The sequence below is a fragment of the Oncorhynchus mykiss genome, chromosome 8 (assembly GCF_013265735.2).
Source record: "Oncorhynchus mykiss isolate Arlee chromosome 8, USDA_OmykA_1.1, whole genome shotgun sequence".
Lineage (NCBI taxonomy): Eukaryota > Metazoa > Chordata > Actinopteri > Salmoniformes > Salmonidae > Oncorhynchus > Oncorhynchus mykiss.
The window spans coordinates 30,282,199-30,301,085 of NC_048572.1; the positions used below are offsets into that span (position 1 = coordinate 30,282,199).

The 18,887-nt window shown below is 44.0% G+C and overlaps 2 protein-coding genes across 15 annotated transcripts in view; both read right to left on the reverse strand.

Moving 5' to 3' along the window:
* Positions 1-10,143, reverse strand: part of LOC110529225 (MAGUK p55 subfamily member 5-A) — a 28,757-nt gene extending 18,614 nt beyond the window's left edge. The window contains exons 1-3 of the mRNA XM_036985270.1: positions 9,055-10,143; positions 4,723-5,289; positions 2,969-3,180 (exon numbers count right to left, since the gene is read on the reverse strand). Coding sequence (XP_036841165.1) covers positions 2,969-3,180; positions 4,723-5,134 — 624 coding nt within the window. The 5' untranslated portion in view covers positions 5,135-5,289; positions 9,055-10,143. The remainder of the gene's footprint in view (positions 1-2,968; positions 3,181-4,722; positions 5,290-9,054) is intronic.
* A 109-nt stretch (positions 10,144-10,252) lies between these two features.
* Positions 10,253-18,887, reverse strand: part of LOC110529226 (gephyrin) — a 127,162-nt gene continuing 118,527 nt past the window's right edge. For 6 of the 14 annotated variants that reach the window (XM_036985260.1, XM_036985267.1, XM_036985266.1 and 3 more), the window contains 9 exons: positions 18,483-18,541; positions 18,010-18,163; positions 16,219-16,340; positions 15,969-16,080; positions 14,698-14,771; positions 14,520-14,587; positions 14,284-14,387; positions 12,119-12,215; positions 10,253-11,649 (listed from right to left, as the gene is read on the reverse strand). In XM_036985260.1, the coding sequence (XP_036841155.1) occupies positions 11,516-11,649; positions 12,119-12,215; positions 14,284-14,387; positions 14,520-14,587; positions 14,698-14,771; positions 15,969-16,080; positions 16,219-16,340; positions 18,010-18,163; positions 18,483-18,541 (924 nt within the window). In that variant the 3' untranslated portion in view covers positions 10,253-11,515. The remainder of the gene's footprint in view (positions 11,650-12,118; positions 12,216-14,283; positions 14,388-14,519; positions 14,588-14,697; positions 14,772-15,968; positions 16,081-16,218; positions 16,341-18,009; positions 18,164-18,482; positions 18,542-18,887) is intronic. The other 8 variants (XM_036985269.1, XM_036985263.1, XM_036985268.1 and 5 more) reach the window with 5 other exon arrangements.

Below are 18,887 nucleotides of genomic sequence, written 5' to 3' on the forward strand. Positions count from 1 at the left end.
ACACTGAATGAAGCTCTCAACATGTGAGGTCCAACAGAAGTACGAGAAGTTGTTTGTGCTGTCATCATGTTAGTGTTTCTATAGCATCTATAACAACTTCATAGCACCCACAACTATCAACATACACAAACTACTTCATCATAGAAAAAAACTGCACATTTCAAAATGAGAATCCCAATCCCCTCTTTCTCTCCACCCTTGTATCCTCCCTCCTCCCCCTCTTCTCCGTCTCCCTCAATCCGGGTCCCTGGCTCTAGCTTAGCTCATCCATTCAACTAATCAAAGGTGTCGGTATCGAGGTGACGCACTTTCCCCTCTCCCCCTCCTCTCCCAGCCTTCCTCTCCTCCTTCCACTAGCCCTCCCTCCCTCCACTCCTCCCTCCCTCAAGCCCTCCACTCCTCCCTCCCTCAAGCCCTCCTCTCCTCCCTCCCTCCAGCCCTCCTCTCCTCGCTCCCTCCAGCCCTTGCCCCTCTAGCCTGTAAGCCGCTGGAGTTTCTTTTTCTGGCCACGGCAGTTCAGATCCCCAGCCACTTCCTGCCAGGCCCAGGGGCAGCAGGGAGATTACCTCGCCCCGAAGGCCAATCAGGAAGTCCCACGGCAACAGCCACTTAGTTTAGACACAGTTCACCGGCTCAAACTATTACCACCTTGCTAAGTATCTCCTGGCGCAAATGTATACATCTATTTACTGTACGCACAGAGATGGTGTGTGTGTGTGAGAGAGATCATCATCGCACTGATTGAGGCCCTCAATCGTAGCCTACGACCTCTTCCTTAATTTCACACAGTGCTCTCCAAACTAACCCTATCAGCCTAAAGCAGTTATCCTATTGCTTGTTTTACTTATTTCGCCTTTATTTATCCAGGTAGGCTAGTTGAGAACAAGTTCTCATTTACAACTGTGACCTGGACAAGAATAAAACAAAGCAGTTCGACACGTACAACAACACAGAGTTACACATGGAGTAAACAAAACGGATGGCACTGCAAAACGGATGGCACTGTGATAGACTGCATCCAATTTGTTGAGTAGAGTGTTGGAGGCTATTTTCTAAATGACATCGCTGAAGTCGAGGATCGGTAGGATGGTCAGTTTTACGAGGGTGTGTTGGGCAGCATGAGTGAAGATGCTTTGTTGCGAAATAGGAAGTTGATTCTAGATTTAATTTTGGATTGGAGATGCTTAATGTGAGTCTGGAAGGAGAGTTTACAGTCTAGCCAGACACCTAGGTGTTTGTAGTTGTCCACATATTCTAAGTCAGAACCGTCCGACTAGTGATGCTGGACGGGCGGGCTGGTGCGGGCAGCGATCGGTTGAAGAGCATGCATTTAGTTTTACTTGCATTTAAGAGCAGTTGTAGGCAACGGAAGGAGTGTTGTATGGCATTGAAGCTCGTCTGGAGGTTAGTTAACACAGTGTCCAAAGAAGGGCCAGAAGTATACAGAATGGTGTCGTCTGCGTAGAGGTGGATCAGAAAATCGGCAGCAGCAAGAGCGACATCATTGATGTATACAGAGAAGAGAGTCGGCCCGAGAATTGAACCCTGTGGCACCCCCATAGAGACATCCAGAGGTCCAGACAACAGGACCTCCGATTTGCCACACTGAATTCTATCAGAGAAGTAGTTGGTGAACCAGGCGAGGCAGTCATTTGAGAAACCAAAGCTGTTGAGTCTGCCGATAAGAATGTGGTGATTGACAGAGTCGAAAGCCATGGCCACGTCGATGAATACGGCTGCACAGTAATGACTCTTATCGATGGCGGTTATGACATCGTTTAGGACCTTGAGCGTGGCTGAGCGTGAGCGTGATTGTGACTGTTTGACAGCCAGCTTTCCTATAGAAATCAAGACCTGGGTCCAAATAGTATTTGTTTTCATTCAAACTCTTAAGTGTGTTAGCCTGCCGCGGAGTGCCAAATGGTAGAAGTTTGCTTTTGGGACTATTCCATTGATTCCAATGCGCCAAGCAAGCTCAATCAAGCGCAGCTAAATAATTTGGAAGAAAAGTTAATACTATTCGAACGCTAATCAATATTGACCCGCGTGTGTTAAATTCCATCATGTCCTATTAGTTCTTGACATCAATCCCGAGAACTTGTATATTGTGGGAGGATCCCATCAGATATATTACAGTGTAGCTAGATCAACTCCTTCTCTCAAGACTGCAGCATGGCTGACTATATGACAGACTGCGTGGCTCTATAAACCCAGTGAATGATTATTATTGTATGGAATGTGTGGGAAGGCCCAGTGCAGCCATACACCCGTCTTCAGATAGCTCAGGGTGCATGTCCACATCTGAGTTCATGTTGCACCTGTCATCTTGGCACAGTGATTAGCACCACTCCCAGCAGGGAAATGTTGTGAGGTGTTCAATGGTGACGTCACGCAGGCAACAAACGACAAGCGAGAGGGGGAATTCAGGATTGTGGCTAGATAGAATAAAGCTATGGTCCAGAAGTCGCATGTTCGAGTTGCGTCGGGGGACAACTGTAGCGTTTAAGCGTTTAACTGTAGCGTTTAACCCTAACCTTAACCGGACTATCCTAACCTGCGACATTATCTTAACCTGCTGCGTTAGTTCTCATTACCTGCTACTTAAAGTCACTTCAGTCTGTAGCTCCACTCCGTCCAGCCAAAACCCTAATCCAGTTTCAACACACTAAGGTCAGTGCCAAGGATATTTGTGTCCCGGCCCCATTTACCCTCCTTTCTTTAGGTTTCTCTGTCACCATCCTCTCATCCTGATCTCCTTTCCACATTCTTATCTCCATCTGTTCATCCCCAAAATCCTCTTCTCCCTTCTCCCAACACTTCTCTACCTTCTTCCTAACACCATCCCTTCTTTCTCCTCTTTTCTCCCCCCTTCCTCCTGACCGATACATTGGTGAAAAAAAGAACCATTCAATTTCTAGATCCATCAAGATCACGAGTCTGCTGTCGTTTCTTTTCTACTTCACTCTACCTCCTGATAAAGGCTGCGGGCCTTGGCGGTGAGGGGCAAGGGCGGGCTGCCACGCGGCTGCATCTGCTGGGCCACGGCGCTGTGGACGGCGAAGGCGCTCTGGAAGTCCTCCTTGTGCAGCAGGCCCAGCACCAGAGCCACGTCGGCCTGCGACTGGGCGTCCACCAGGCAGCTCTGCACCCGCCGCAGAGCCTCCAGCAGCTCCTCCAGCTCTGGGGAGGGGGAGGGGGAGAGACAAAGAGGTTGGTTAGGTTCAATTGCCTAATTACCAGGAACACTCGATCTCCATGCGAGCCCTTGCTTACTAGTGCCATAGAGAGAGAGACTTAAAACCGAGAGACTCAACATACATTTACTTCCTGTAACGCCCGTGACCCCAAAGATTCAGACCACCGTCAATGGGAAGTTTTTTTTCTGAAGGTAATGGCATGTCTCTGTTTCAAACCTCTCTGGCGCTAGTAGGCACTGGCTTGCATGGAGACAGTGTGGTTATGTGAAAACCTTGCTACTAATTGGATATTGTCATGCCAAAAGTCGGTTTAGGTGCCAAACCCTGCTTGGGTTGAGCAACCGTGGGATTCTGCACTTCCCAGACAGGATTTGGCATCTGCATCAAGTTTGGCATGAAGGTACCACCTACACATAGCACCTCTGAGGAGCACAGAGACACAGCACCAGGGGAAAGGGAGGGTAAAGCCTTTCTCACACAGCCCAATCTATTGTTGTGAACCAGAAGCTGGTCTGTTTGAGTGGGTATACCTGAGATAAGAAGAAGCAGGGAGGGTGTATAGTGTGTGCGTGTGTGTGTGTGTGTGTGTGTGTGTGTGGGCCATTTAGTAACTTGATGTAGTCATTGAGTGCTAGGAATATGGGACCAAATACTCAACTTTGTACTACTTTAATACACATATAAGTGAATGTGTCTGAATTACTTATGACACCTTCAAACGGGGGGCTAGATACCTAAAGTGCTGTCATTTCTAAACGGTAAAACAGATGTATGAAAATACTCTCAAATAAAAGTTCATTCTGTACTGTCACCTCATATTTAACTTTAAAAAAATCTCAAATCCAAAATGCTGGTGTGCAAAGCCAAATAAAACATTTTAGCTTCACTGTCCAAATAACTAAGTAGGGGAGTGTATGCCCATGTTGAGTGTGTGTGTGTTTTTTGAAAAGGCTATATTTTATTAATGGTCATTATATTATAGGCACTTGAGGCAGACTTGAGTTTTATGCTCATAAGAGTCTGCTAAAACTGGTCAGCAGCAATCGCCCGTCTCCTCTAAATCTAGCCAACTGACACAAAAGCTAATATATTTCAAATAACTCGTTTTCACGTCACAAATCATATTAAGATCACTTAATATGATTTACAACCACCCTCCAACCAAGCAGATAGTTTTCAGGCCTATGCAGGAATGAGAACACCGACAAAAAACTTCCAAACCGAAGTGTTTTAAACTCCAAATGAATCCAGAGGTGAGGGGGAGTGAGTGACTTTAATGTGAGGGGGAGTGAGTGACTTTAATGTGACTAAATGGAGAGAGCCTCTGCATTGACATTCACTTCTGATCCCCCATTCTCCACCAATACCCCTCGCTCAGCCCCCCCCCCCCCCCCTAAAACACTGACTCTTTGTTTCACAGAAATGTCACAAAAGTTCCCAACTCTCCTATTCTTCTTCTCACAGAGCTACCCCTCGCCTCCACCTCCCCCACTTCCTCCCTTCAGTCCCACATGACCCTACTCACCCTCAACCGTGTCCCCGCCAAGCGGGGGGCTCCCATCCTTGGTCTCCTTGCCCGCCTTAGGCGCTTCGAACGTAGGGTTGTCGATACCCGTCTTGGCTGGGTTCTGGGCAAGCTTCTTGAGCCTGAGTGAGGCGTTGAGATCGATCTCATGCTTCGCTTTGTTGGCGTTCTCCTCCCTCTTCCTCCTCAGCTCTTCCTGGTACCGCTGGATCCTCTCCATCTGGGCGCTGCACCGGGAACCCTGCACAACGCTGCTCCCAGTCCCCACCACCTTGTCCCCAGGGGGGCAGTCCACAGCCCTCTCCCTCTGCTGCAGCTTGGCTTCACTCCCAAGACCCTCTGTGCCACTCACAGGCCCCATTGGGTCCTCTATTACATATCCGGGTCCTCCGTTCCTGTGGGAAGTGATCATCCCTGCTCCGGGAGTCTGGCCCTGGCCTATACCCGTGTGTGATGGTAGCTCAATGTCCACTATGAAGGCCTGAGGCTAGGACTCCTCACTGCAGCAGGGGCCATAGCACTTCAGTCGGGAACGGATCTTATCTGTCTTCAGTGGGGCAGCAGGTCCTGAAACAGATAATCAGGATAGAGCAGCAAGGTTACCACTGTTTTAGTCTTGTGAGCCATATGCGACAATAATAGCCAACCTGGTTGCTTCACCCTGACCTTTGTTAATCACCTACCTTACTACAAGAACCACCATTTTCTCCTTCCTCCTCCCAGGTTTCCAATCACAGGAAGAGCTAATCTAACTCCTAACATGGCAACCTCCCTGGCCTGCCCTTACTTTGCCTGCAGCAATCCCTTGAGTCCAGCACGTTCATCCACCCTTGTCTGTCACTCTGTCCCCAGCAGGACTTGCCTGAGTATCTCTCCTTCTGAGTATCTATTCTTCGTTTAATACCCGCTTAGCACTTAACCCTTTGCTCTCTGGGTCCTTCAGGCTGATCTTATCCATCTACAGCCATAATAGGGATACAAAATGAGACAATAAGTGTAGGATATTGCACTCAACCAATACCGTTATACTACGGGTATACAACCAACCTGATCTGCTATTGCTGCTGTGGATTACAATCTATTTTAAGGATGTTACCCAGTATTAATCTGGATTAGCCAACTATATGATTGTATGACTATTAGATGTTCATTGGGAAATAGACAACTGAACTTCAAGTTCTTTTTACAGGGCAAAATGTGAGTCTTTTTTTTCTTCAGAAAGAGGTGAGAATGGATGAGGAGAAAGCGCTTTGTGTGTGAGGGACGGAAGTACAGTATTTCAGGATGCCAGGATGTGAGGACAAAGTTCTCACGAAGGTGAGGTTCTGTCTGGCTAAGAACAGTAGAATGGAGAAGCAGAAAGCTAGGGCCATTACTCAGGTAGTGTTTGGGGCACTTCACTATAAAAATCAGCCGGCTCTCTAAATGTCCACCCAATCAAGACCCAGTCAGACCTGATGCTGTGGGAAACGGGAGAAAACCTCATGAAAATGAAGCAAACAATGTAAATGTCTCGAACTAACATGACAAAAAGGAAACCCAGTGAAAGGGAATAACAGGAAATAACATGAGAACGTCATCAATGTAATAATGAAAGATTATCTTGGACATTTTCTCAGCATTTTCTTAGACTGAAACCTGGGAGGATCCTGTCAGAGATGCAGCCACCCACAACACATCCCACATGGTAAACCTCCCTATCCCCCTCACCAGCTAATCATGTCTGGCAGGTCTACTCTCATTTAGCCCCGTTTAGAGCGCGGTGAGGCTGACAAACAGTACAGACAGCCACAGTCAGCCACCAAGGCCATCTGTTCCTCTCCTGTGGGGTTGGTTAAGCCTTGGGAAAAGGGATCTGCTAGTTTACTATACTCCTCCAGGCTTCACCTCTGTCAGCAGCGTGAGACTGAGGAGAGATCTGGTTTACTACAGTCCTCCAGGCTTCATCTCTGTCAGCAGCGTGAGACTGAGGAGATATCTGGTTTACTACAGTCCTCCAGGCTTCACCTCTGTCAGCAGCGTGAGACTGAGGAGAGATCTGGTTTACTACAGTCCTCCAGGCTTCACCTCTGTCAGCAGCGTGAGACTGAGGAGAGATCTGGTTTACTACAGTCCTCCAGGCATCATCTCTGTCAGCAGCGTGAGACTGAGGAGATATCTGGTTTACTACACTCCTCCAGGCTTCACCTCTGTCAGCAGCGTGAGACTGAGGAGAGATCTGGTTTACTACAGTCCTCCAGGCTTCATCTCTGTCAGCAGCGTGAGACTGAGGAGAGATCTGGTTTACTACAGTCCTCCAGGCTTCATCTCTGTCAGCAGCGTGAGACTGAGGAGATATCTGGTTTACTACAGTCCTCCAGGCTTCATCTCTGTCAGCAGCGTGAGACTGAGGAGAGATCTGGTTTACTACAGTCCTCCAGGCTTCATCTCTGTCAGCAGCGTGAGACTGAGGAGAGATCTGGTTTACTACAGTCCTCCAGGCTTCATCTCTGTCAGCAGCGTGAGACTGAGGAGAGATCTGGTTTACTACAGTCCTCCAGGCTTCATCTCTGTCAGCAGCGTGAGACTGAGGAGAGATCTGGTTTACTACAGTCCTCCAGGCTTCATCTCTGTCAGCAGCGTGAGACTGAGGAGATATCTGAGAGCTGGCATTGGTTCTGATGAGATGACTGCATGTAAATTCAACTATGAATGTACACACACACACACTTTGTAACTGTATCCAAATTTAGACCTAAGTAGGATTATCTTCACTTGTATAATTTAGAAGTGTATAAAATCAATTCACTAACTGTAAGCTTTACAATAGACAGTAGGGCTCAAGGGTCATCTAGCTTTAACTACACTAGATCATAGCTAATTGATTCATTGAGGGGGACATTGATAAGAGGTGCCCCTCTGGGTAAACAGGTACAAATTGGTGGCTAATTAAATACTGTTCCTTACAGCTGGTGGCTAGACTACTTGTCAGAGTGACTGCTTGTGTACCAAAATGGCACCCTATTCCCTATATAGTGAACTACCTTTGACCAGCATTATGGACTCTCCTCAAAAGCAGTGCACAACTATCTATAGCCCTATTTATACCTGGTTTTAACATGGGTCCGTTGTCCTGATCTTGTCCACATTCTGATTGTGGCCAGATTACCAGAAATGTGTCTACACATGGTATTAAAATGTGTCTGTTATCCATCCACTGTGTCTGCATTGTGACCAGATTTCCTGGTCTCTTCCTTTATGCCAATTATTTCACAACTATTCTTTCTAAATAATATTTATTTATTTATTTATTGCAAGACATAATGGTGCTACCTGTCAGTGATTTAGCACTGTTTATACCTGTGTTTATACCTGTGTTCTAACATGTAGCCTTTGTCCTGATCTTGTCCACATTTTGATTGTGCCCACATTTTTGACAAGTGTAGAAGATTAAAAGATGCACTGTGATCAGATCTTAAAAGTGTACACAGACAAGATCAGGACGAAGGACACATGTTAACAGCAGGTATGAACAGGGTTTTTGTCCAGCTCTGTCTACACGTGTAAGATATCCAGACACAATGCGTGCCTGGCTTCCTCTGGAGGTGGGCAGGATGATCTGGTCATAATCAGATCACAATATGTGTTTTGATTGTCTAAACCGGTCCAAAAATGTGGGCTTCTGTTCACAGGAAGATGCCCTGGAATCTATTGTACAACTCTGTTTTAAATGTCTTTTAAATGTCAGGTGGACTCATACGTCAAAAGGGTTCCAAAATAGGAAAGGTTTTTACATTTGGTCTGGACAATGTAGATCTATCGAAATGTATAGAAGCAGGACAGGACAGCCATGTGCGCTTGCTTAAAAGTAAGTTATTGTTAGACCTACTTAGATTAGGCAGTTTTGAGGTTTGTTTCACTGCTGGCAACAGCAAAACCCATTACATGTCTAGTAGTGGGGCTAATACTGGGAGCAAGGAGTTATTGTTACATAATGGCACGACATAGGTGTTACATAGTAACACCGTTAATGTAACAATTATAGCCTACATTTGGAGTGCCGATCTGTCATGTACAGTTTAAATTGCGATAAACAGCCACTTAAATTGTGAAATACAGCAATATTTTATACAAGTTAAATGTATGCATTTGTAGGCTTGTTGTTTGTGATTTTCTTTCTTGAATAGTTGGAATACCGTTGGGTGGCCAACATTCCACATCATACAGTCATTGCGTTCTACACACACACTCAAGAGTGCGCTGATCCTGTTGGTGAAGTTGGTATTCAATGAATGTTTCTAGAGTAGTCAATCGATCGGACTCAAGTCTCACTACACAGAGAAGTCTACTCACCGCTTCCAAGTCTTTACAGAAGAAGTAATCCCGTAATCCCTTAACATGCGATGGTTCTGAAATGTCGTGTTCTATTGCGTACATAACATTTCCAAGATGCGTAGCTTTAACGTCTTTATTCTTCGGCCTGCTCTCTCATGATCGTACTTAGCGGGTCTGTGGCGAGTTGGGTCAGCTCACATCATTGTGGTGTAACTGCGCATGGTGTTTGGGCATCTCCTAGGCAAATCCACAGCGCCACAGTTGACCATTTAAATGGTCATGCGCCAAAGTGTTCACCTGTCAACAGCCTGAAATACCTTGACATTCTATTCCCCAAACAATGCACTAGGTTACTTTCAGAACGACACATACATAACGGCTAAATATTACAATAAGAAGACTTTGGTCAGAATTAGTGGAGTTACGGAGAATAGACTGTGCACCTCACGATCACATATGATTAGTGGAATTATATTGTAATATCACGTGGCAGTGTGCATGAAGTCAATGAAAAAGGGGTCACACTTTAAATGAAGTAGCCGTCAATTTCTAAAGGCTTTACATAGGATATATAAAGGCTTCATAAACACTACATAACTGCATCACAAATCCTATTTAAGAGTATGTAATACTATAAATGGTTTATAAAGGGTGGCATAACCATTCCCACTTTAGGGTGAATTGCCAAATGCGACGTAATGCACTATGTACGCGTATACACCATTTATACATTATTTGTGAAGCATGTATGTAGTGCTTAAGAAGCGTCTACGTATACTATATAAAGCTTTTACAAGTTGTACTTCGTTTAAAGTGGGACCGAAAAAGGAAGCAATTGATGATTCTAGGTAGGGTCAGTCAACGGCACCTGCACTGTATCTGTCTGCCCAAACACAGCTTCAGAAGTATTTCCACTGTATTTTCTATGAGGGTAATCCGCTCTCATCTCTCAGTGACACGTGTATTTAATCAACCGTTCAATGGCCTAGGTTTCTTCATAGGCTACGTCAGGATGCGGAACGTCCAGGGCCCCGTATTCATAAAGCGTCTCAGTGTACCAGTGTTGATCTAGGAATATAATCCGAATTGCAAAACGAATCCTGGATAAGCACTCCCACTCTACGGACCCCGGAAGTGCTAATAAACTTGATCAACGTGATCATGTTAATGGTCCACCCTAAAACAAGGTGTCACTGCACGCATCAAAGAAGAACACTTTTTTTTTCTTTGAATAGGTTTTTATTTGAAAAAAGGAAACCCAACAATTTTTGTAATTTTTTTTTTTTACATAATGATCAAGGATTTTTATTATCGTAGTCTCTTTCATCAGTTTCATATCATTACGGAAAATGTGTTATAGTACAGCGTTGTTCAATGTCTCTTCATTGCTTAATAATAATCATTTCCTTAGGAGTGCTGGTCACATATATCTGTACAATATGGTTCATCTTCTTCGCATTTTTTTTTATCTGTACATTTTTTTGTGAAGTCAGTTAAAAAGGCTGTCAGCACGTAAAGAAGCTGTTTATTTTATTTCATTCCCCCCCCCTTACTCTTAGTCGATCAAATAAAAGTTTTTGTTTTTCACGGGTGACCACGCCCCCAGGGGGTTCGGGCGCAGAGTTGCACCTGGTCAGATGATAAATAAGGAAGCTTCAGGGTCTGGGCAGGTTGGTGGGTGACTGCCCCCTTCCCTCCTATCACCACCATCGTCCCTGCCCAGGCATTTGGCACTGCGCACATAAACAAGACTCACAAGATAAACAACAAGCAAAGCTCTTTGTGAAGCCATTATGATGCATACTAACGAGAGAAAAATAGAAGTGTGTGGCGTCACCGTTAAAGCGTCACACCACAGAGAAAGTAGACCTAGATTATGCCCTCCCCTCCTTCCTCTTAACCGAGCACCGTGGGAAATCTGGAGTCTTCCTCATTGTTTTTCTTTATATTTAAAAAAACAAACATTTTTCCCCCACTAAAGATGAGAAAATAATATATATATATATATTTATTTATTTTTTTGTCCTGGCAGGCACCTACAGCTCTATTAAAATGCTACCGATATCGATAAGATCTAGCATTGAACACACAAAGCAATTGCAATGAAAGGAATTAAGTTGACTTATAATATAATAATGATAATAAGAAGAATAATGATAACAATAATACGAATAATCATAATAATATATTACAGAATAAATCTCTTTTGATAATTCGATTTTTTTCTTTAAAAGTTATATTTTTCTTTGTCTGAAATACTATTATAATCTTTTTAAAGTAATTCTATATTTTTTGTATCATATGTACCTAGGTTTGTGATCGAGATGTTGACTATACCTCAACGTTATCCAAATCAATAAAAACTAGCTGTGCCGTTGCATATTACAGAATAGTCAATGATATGTGGACATGCACCGCGAAACACCCATTTTAACCCTCTCTCTCTATGAAGCCATCTCAACGTCCCCCTTTGATGACATCATAGCCGGCCGATGACCATGACGTCGACCACCTCTCCCTTGTGCAGCTCCACATATTGCTCTGTTTTTGGAGGTAGCATCAGGAGACCATTGGCGCTGCGCATGCTCATCAGCCTGCTGCTCACCTGGTTACCTACAGGATGGAGGAAAGGATATGGAGGAAAGGAGGGAGGAAATGAGGAGAGAAAGAGACTGATGGTGAGAATGCACTTTAGGCCCTAACCAACCACACAAGTCCAGGAGGATCTAACCCATGACAGTCAGGATGACCTCGGTACCACACCATGCAATGGGGTGAGAGGCTACTAATACCACACAATCTAATTGTAGCTCTTTATGCACTTGAGCTCTACAGTATACTGAATCAATTAGGCACTACATGGAATACAAAACAATGAAAATAGTCACAGTGGGAGGCTTTGTTAGATTAGAGGACTGTAGCTAACCCCTCTACAATTACCCATGAACAAAATCAATGAACAGTCCATTGATAGTCCGTTATAGAGCCTGTGACTACACATGCAGTATAGTATAGCAGCGTATCGCTCCATATCGCAGGGCACAATAAAACAGAATAGAATAGAATGGGGTTCTATTATTACCTGTGCTCTGTGCCCATGGCAGAGGCTCCTGGTGGTGCCATGTCAGAATGCAGCGGTGGTACTCAGGGCGAGGATCCAACTTTACGTCACATGACAACTACGAGACATGAAAGGAAGTAAACAAGTGTACTCTTCAGGAGTAAGGACAGATTATTGGGGCGCAAAAATGTAAACGCTCATAGGTAGGACCCAGGGGGCCTCATTTATAACCGTTGCATACATTTCACACTAAATATCTGAGTGCGCCATTTCTGAAAAAGAGTACTTATGCCAACAAATATAGATAATGAAAACTTTGCACACGCCACACATACTTGTGCGCATGCTTTCCGTTGTAAATCAGACCTGTCGCAAAACTGTGTGCACCTGAACGAGCATTATAACGGCACCTGGAAAACACCCTCCATTCACCTTTCATGGTGAAAATAACACCATTTTGCTGTAGAATTTGGAACTATTGGAATTAGGCAACAGCAGTTTCTAAAAGAAAGAGCAATGGCAAATGTTATAGTGTTTTTGGAGACGGCAGAATCTTTTAATCTTTTGCAGTAACTTATGGCAAAGGAATGTGAGTTTCTTAAAGAGAAAACAATGGCAAATTGTTGTGGACCTTTTCCCCCAACCCAAATATTCTGGACTGAAACATTGTAGGCCTACTCAAGCACAAAAAAATACAGTAGCATACTTCAATGTAAAAGATAAAGTGTTGGTCTTTGAAATTCGCCTATTATAAACCACACTGCCTATAGGATCGCATACAGCAAAACTTGAAATACACAGCCTATCTATTTACTAGGCTACTAGGCCCAATGAAATGAGATTTGGGCATGGTATGTTGTTGTATGACTTCTTCGTGAATATGAACCCATCACAGCCAGAAGAGGTGAGGAATTTATTCTGCAATAATCTGTTTCTGAAAATAAAATAAATATAGGAAATAGATTTCTATGTCAAATTATTTTACTTTCCAAAAATAAAACAGAGCTATCCACTCTCCACTCTTCACTAATGTCAAAAAGCTCCTGTTAAAAAAAATAATCAGAATAAGAATAAGCATGTCATCATATCCCCTCTATGCACAAAATACTTACTTGCCTGCTTGCAATACAACACATCAACCACTATAAAATGTGCATACGCAGAGTATAAAATGTGATTATGCAGAGTATAAAATGTGATTACGCAGAGTATAAAATGTGATTATGCAGAGTATAAAATGTGATTATGCAGAGTACAAAATGTGCATTCGCAGAGTATAAAATGTGCATACGCAGAGTATAAAATGTGCATACGCAGAGTATAAAATGTGCATACGCAGAGTATAAAATGTGCATACGCAGAGTATAAAATGTGATTACGCAGAGTATAAAATGTGCATACGCAGAGTATAAAATGTGCATACGCAGAGTATAAAATGTGCATACGCAGAGTATAAAATGTGCATACGCAGAGTATAAAATGTGATTACGCAGAGTATAAAATGTGCATACGCAGAGTATAAAATGTGCATACGCAGAGTATAAAATGTGCATACGCAGAGTATAAAATGTGATTACGCAGAGTATAAAATGTGCATACGCAGAGTATAAAATGTGATTACGCAGAGTATAAAATGTGCATACGCAGAGTATAAAATGTGCATACGCAGAGTATAAAATGTGCATACGCAGAGTATAAAATGTGCATACGCAGAGTATAACATGTGATTATGCAGAGTATAAAATGTGCATACGCAGAGTATAACATGTGATTATGCAGAGTATAAAATGTGCATACGCAGAGTATAACATGTGATTATGCAGAGTATAAAATGTGCATACGCAGAGTATAAAATGTGCATACGCAGAGTATAACATGTGATTATGCAGAGTATAAAATGTGCATACGCAGAGTATAAAATGTGCATACGCAGAGTATAACATGTGATTATGCAGAGTATAAAATGTGCATACGCAGAGTATAACATTTGCATGGAGCTGATCCTACTTCGAGGTGCGCGGCCTCTTTCCCGATTCCTTCTCAAAACGCATTGGAGGAGAAGATCCCAGATTCCTCCACTCTGACCTTCTCCTCCATTGAATTTGGAGAGGAAGGCGAGATAGAGGACGCAAGCAATTGAGGTAAGACAAATTGAGAAAGATTCATGGAGCCCTGTGCCTTCTTACCCTGGCTTTGATGATGGTGGGCCGTGGGTCCAGGATCCCCTGCATCTTCCTTAAGGCGGGGATAACAAAGAGGTTACATGTCACCACGGCAGACACGGGATTACCTGGGCCAGGGGGGGGGGGGGGGGGGGGGGGGGGGGGGGGGGGGAGGTGGGGAGAGAGAGAAAAGAAGAGTGTGTTAGAAAACCAGTCTGGAAACGATTGTCTGATTCCCTCTTTCTCTTTACTTTACACACTACCTGGGAGGGCAAAGATGAGTTTGCGAGCGCCGTCCATGTCCAACGTGGCGAATGTTGTCGGGAGACTGAAATGATGGGAGAAGAGAAGAACAACACGGTTGTTCAAGGAACCATCCATCGACACATCCACCTCGCCAGCCAGCCAGCCAGCCATTCATCCATCCATCCATCTCACCCTGGTTTCATGAAGACTCGTCCAAAGTGGATCTGAGCATGCAGATCAATATCCAGCACCTGTTTCAGATAGTCCTGAAAAAGAGGATCACACATTTTGGAGTCTTCAAAGGTACACATAAACATTAGACAAAAACATTCACCTTCTAGTTATAGTGTAGCTGTACTTAAAACCCAGATAGGTCTTGTGCACCATTGGGGTGTATTCAACAGGCACCAAACGGAAGACAACTGACTGAAACAGGAAGGGAGTACTTAGATAGAAATGTTTCATTGCAAAAATGTTTTCGTTTTGGGCCCTAATGAATACGACCCTTGCTGTGTGAAATTGTAAATTTCTCCACATAATATTAACACCACAATTACTTGTATGTATGTAACATTTGTGTCAAATGTATAGGTAACGAAATAGCTGTAAAAAAAACACAATTATGTCCTCCAAAGAGGGATGTGCAAATTAAAAACCTGGTCTCAGAGCATTTTGTATCATTATGTAAGTAAATTCGAGATTTAGCATTTAGTATGATATGTTACGTTTCGTAAAGTATGTATTAATTAGTGGATGTCCATCACTCATTTCGTATGATATATTACGAATGACAATTTGTATTATATGTTACAAATTTTCAAAACTTACTATACTGTAATGAAACAGCAGGGAGCAGGTCTCGAACCCTCAACCTTCTAGCCCGATATCCGGCGCGCTATCGACTGTGCCGTAAAAGCATGCTAGTGCGGCAGGGTCGATTTCCGCGCTTATAAACCCAGGTCGTTACAATATGTTACGAATTAGCAAAACATACTAAATGTTACGAATTAGCAAAACGCAATATATGTTACGAATTTGCACAAGGTGGTAATGTTAGCTATTTGGCTAATGTTAGCTAGGCTAGGGGTTAGGGTTAAGGGTAGGGTTAAGTGTAGAAGTTAGTTTAAATGGTTAAGGTTAGGGGAAGGGTTAGCTAAAATAAAAAAATAGCTAAAACTTGCTTAAATGCTAAAGTTGTCCGTAATGAGATACAAACTCACAACCTTTGGGTTGCTAGACGTTTGCCTTATACTCCCATCCATCCATCCTACTTCCTTTTTTTGCCTTCGATAACTATGTCTTATGTAACCATACCAAACATAACATATCATACTAATTTGTTACATCTGGTCTATGAGACCAGGCTGAAATAATATCTACTATATATTTTTAAACAGTTCCCCATCCCAACCACAAGGTGTCAGCATAGTGCAATGTCATGACCAATGACCATTCATACTCACGATTTGCTCACATACCTTCTCTCCCATAGACACCCCTCCAGAGGTGATGATGACGTCAGCACGGCTGATGCCCTCGTTCAGGGCGTTCAGGAGGTCGTCTGGGCTGTGGGGCCGATAGACAGAGAACAGTTACCAGTTACCATCAAACACCACAGAAGAGGAGAAGAGAAGGGATAGGAGGAGGAGGAAAAGTAAGATGAACAGAAAGGGGAGGAGCATCAAGAACAGGAAGAGGAGTGTGAAGTCCTACTTGTCTCCCACGATGCCCAGGTTGATGGTGGGATATCCGTGCTCCTGGATGGTAGCGAGCAGCGTGGAGCGGTTACTATCCCTGATCTTCCCTGGATGGAGGTCGTCCTCTGGGTTCAACAGCTAGAGACACCAGGGGACGTGTTCATTAGGCACCAATTGGAGAGAAAAAAAACGAACTGCAACAGGAAGGGACAACCTGGATTTGTCCAATAAGAAACACTCATTGTCGGTTTCTGTTTGCAAAATGTTTTAATAAAGACCCAGTGCAGCTGTTTTGATCTCAATATCAAATCATTTTTGGGTAACAATTAAGTAACTTGCTGTAATATTTAAAATGGTCAAACTTGAACAAAATGAGCTTTTTAGCAAAAACGATTTCTCTAGCAGGAATTTTGCTAGGACTGTCTGGGAGTGATCAGAGTGGTGCGGGGAAGGTCACCAAAGCGATGTACTAACCACAGGATTGTGGTGCAGGGATCAATCCACTAGAGCGGAGGGGCCTAATAGGAGGGATATGTAACCTGAAAGCTAGCTGTTATTAGCAGAGAGGTTTGGAACTCTCTTTATGTGTCTATTAACATTTACCCCCTGGTGTAGGTTGAATATTTCCCAGGGATTTTACAAATGTTCCATCCTGACAATAAATCACTTTCTCCCTGGTAACCCGGTGTTTCCAAAACCGGAAATGTCATTCAAAAGCATGCCAGGTTTGGCCGGGGTAGGCCGTCACTGTAAATAAGAATTTGTTCTTAACTGACTTGCCTAGTTAAATAAAGGTTAAATAAAAATGTATAAATAAATCAAGTCAGTTAAGAATAAATTCTTATTTACAATGATGGCCTAACCCGGATGACGCTGGGCCAATTGTTCGCTGCTCTATGGGACTCCAAATCACGTCCGGTTGTGATACAGCCTGGAATCAAACCAGGGTCTGTAGTGACGCCTCTAGCACTGAGATGCTGTGCCTTAGACTGCAGTGCCACTCGGGAGCCCCCTCTTATCAAACAGGTTTTATAAGAGCTTTGATCGAAAATTCAAGCCTGAAAGCTACCTGACCCCGATAAGCCATACATTAAATACATTTTATGAGCCATACATTATGAGCCCAAGCCCAAATGATTGTGCCGTTATCCAATACATATACAGTATGATATATAGGCTTCTGCTGTTGATATAAATAATGTTTTCTAATGTACTGCGTTCACACAGTTATTTATCCAGTTATATATCAGTAAATGCCGGATTCCCGCCAATCAACCCTACCCTGGTGTCAACAGGCAAGTCAAAACTTCCCCTCATGCAAAACCTGCTGATTAGAAAGTCCTGTGTAAATTGTATTTTCAACCAGCAACTATTAGGGAATAACCCTGATTAAATGTTCTCGCACTTTTATAGTGTGAGTTTCATTAGCTGTTGATACAAAACAAAGGGAAACTGAATTTTGACTGCACTGGGCCTTTAAAACAGGAGCCTGGGTTGGTGCAGGTCAGCACACTCATGTACTGTTATGACTGTCCGAATACAGTACTTTGAACAGCTTCTTTTCCTCATGTCATTCCATCTATGATTAGGGCCTGGAGGTTGGGCTGACCAAAGGACCTGACCAGGAAATACACAGCCAAGTGTGTGTATCTGCCTGCCTGCCTGTCTGCCTGCCTGCCTGTCTGCCTGCCTGCCTGCCTGCCTGCCTGCCTGCCTGCCTGTCTGTCTGTCTGTCTGTCTGTCTGTCTGTCTGTCTGTCTGTCTGTCTGTCTGTCTGTCTGTCTGTCTGTCTGTCTGTCTGTCTCACCTCGTTGCCTGTGGACATGACAGCCACCACGGGGAACTTCTGCACCTCCACCTCGGTGACCCCTACGGTGGCCAGCAAGCCAATCTCAGAGGGGCCCATGTGGGTTCCCTTGGACAGGACACATTCCCCACGCTTGATGTCATGACCTATGGGCCTGGAGAGAAGCGGAGACCGGGAGGGGATAGGATTCAGAGGGACACCATTGAAACATATGTTCACACATTTTACAGACAAATAACTACAGACACTCACACACTTCATACAGAAAGAGACATACACACGTGGTTTCCATATGTGCAATATGTGTTTGATCCCGTTCCATCTATTCCATTCCTGACATTACTATGAGCCCACCCTCCACTGACACACACACACACACACACACACACACACACACACACACACACACACACACACACACACACACACACACACACACACACACACACACACACACACACACACACACACACCTGATGTCCTGTCCTGGACGAGCCTGGACGAGGATCCGCACCTCCAGCTCCTCGGTGCCCTGAGAAGGAGACAAGACAAAACATTCTGTAAGGAGCCATCATCACAACCATTTACTACTGTCCCCTAATCTAGAAGACTCCCTACTAAACACTATTCTCTGTGCCTGGGTAATCAGCATAGCCGCTAAGCCTTCAGCAGCTAGACACCTGATACTAGGCTTTGTCTAACCAACCCCTGGATGTAGACACTATATCCTGGTACTAGCCCAAGTCTTTTGTTGGAAGGCTCTATTGTCCCAGACCTAGACACTGGCCTAGTAAGTTTCTACTATATTGTCACCTTATACCCAGGTAATAGACAGACACTGCTAGTTCCTTAGAAGAAGCTAGGACATGAACCCTGTC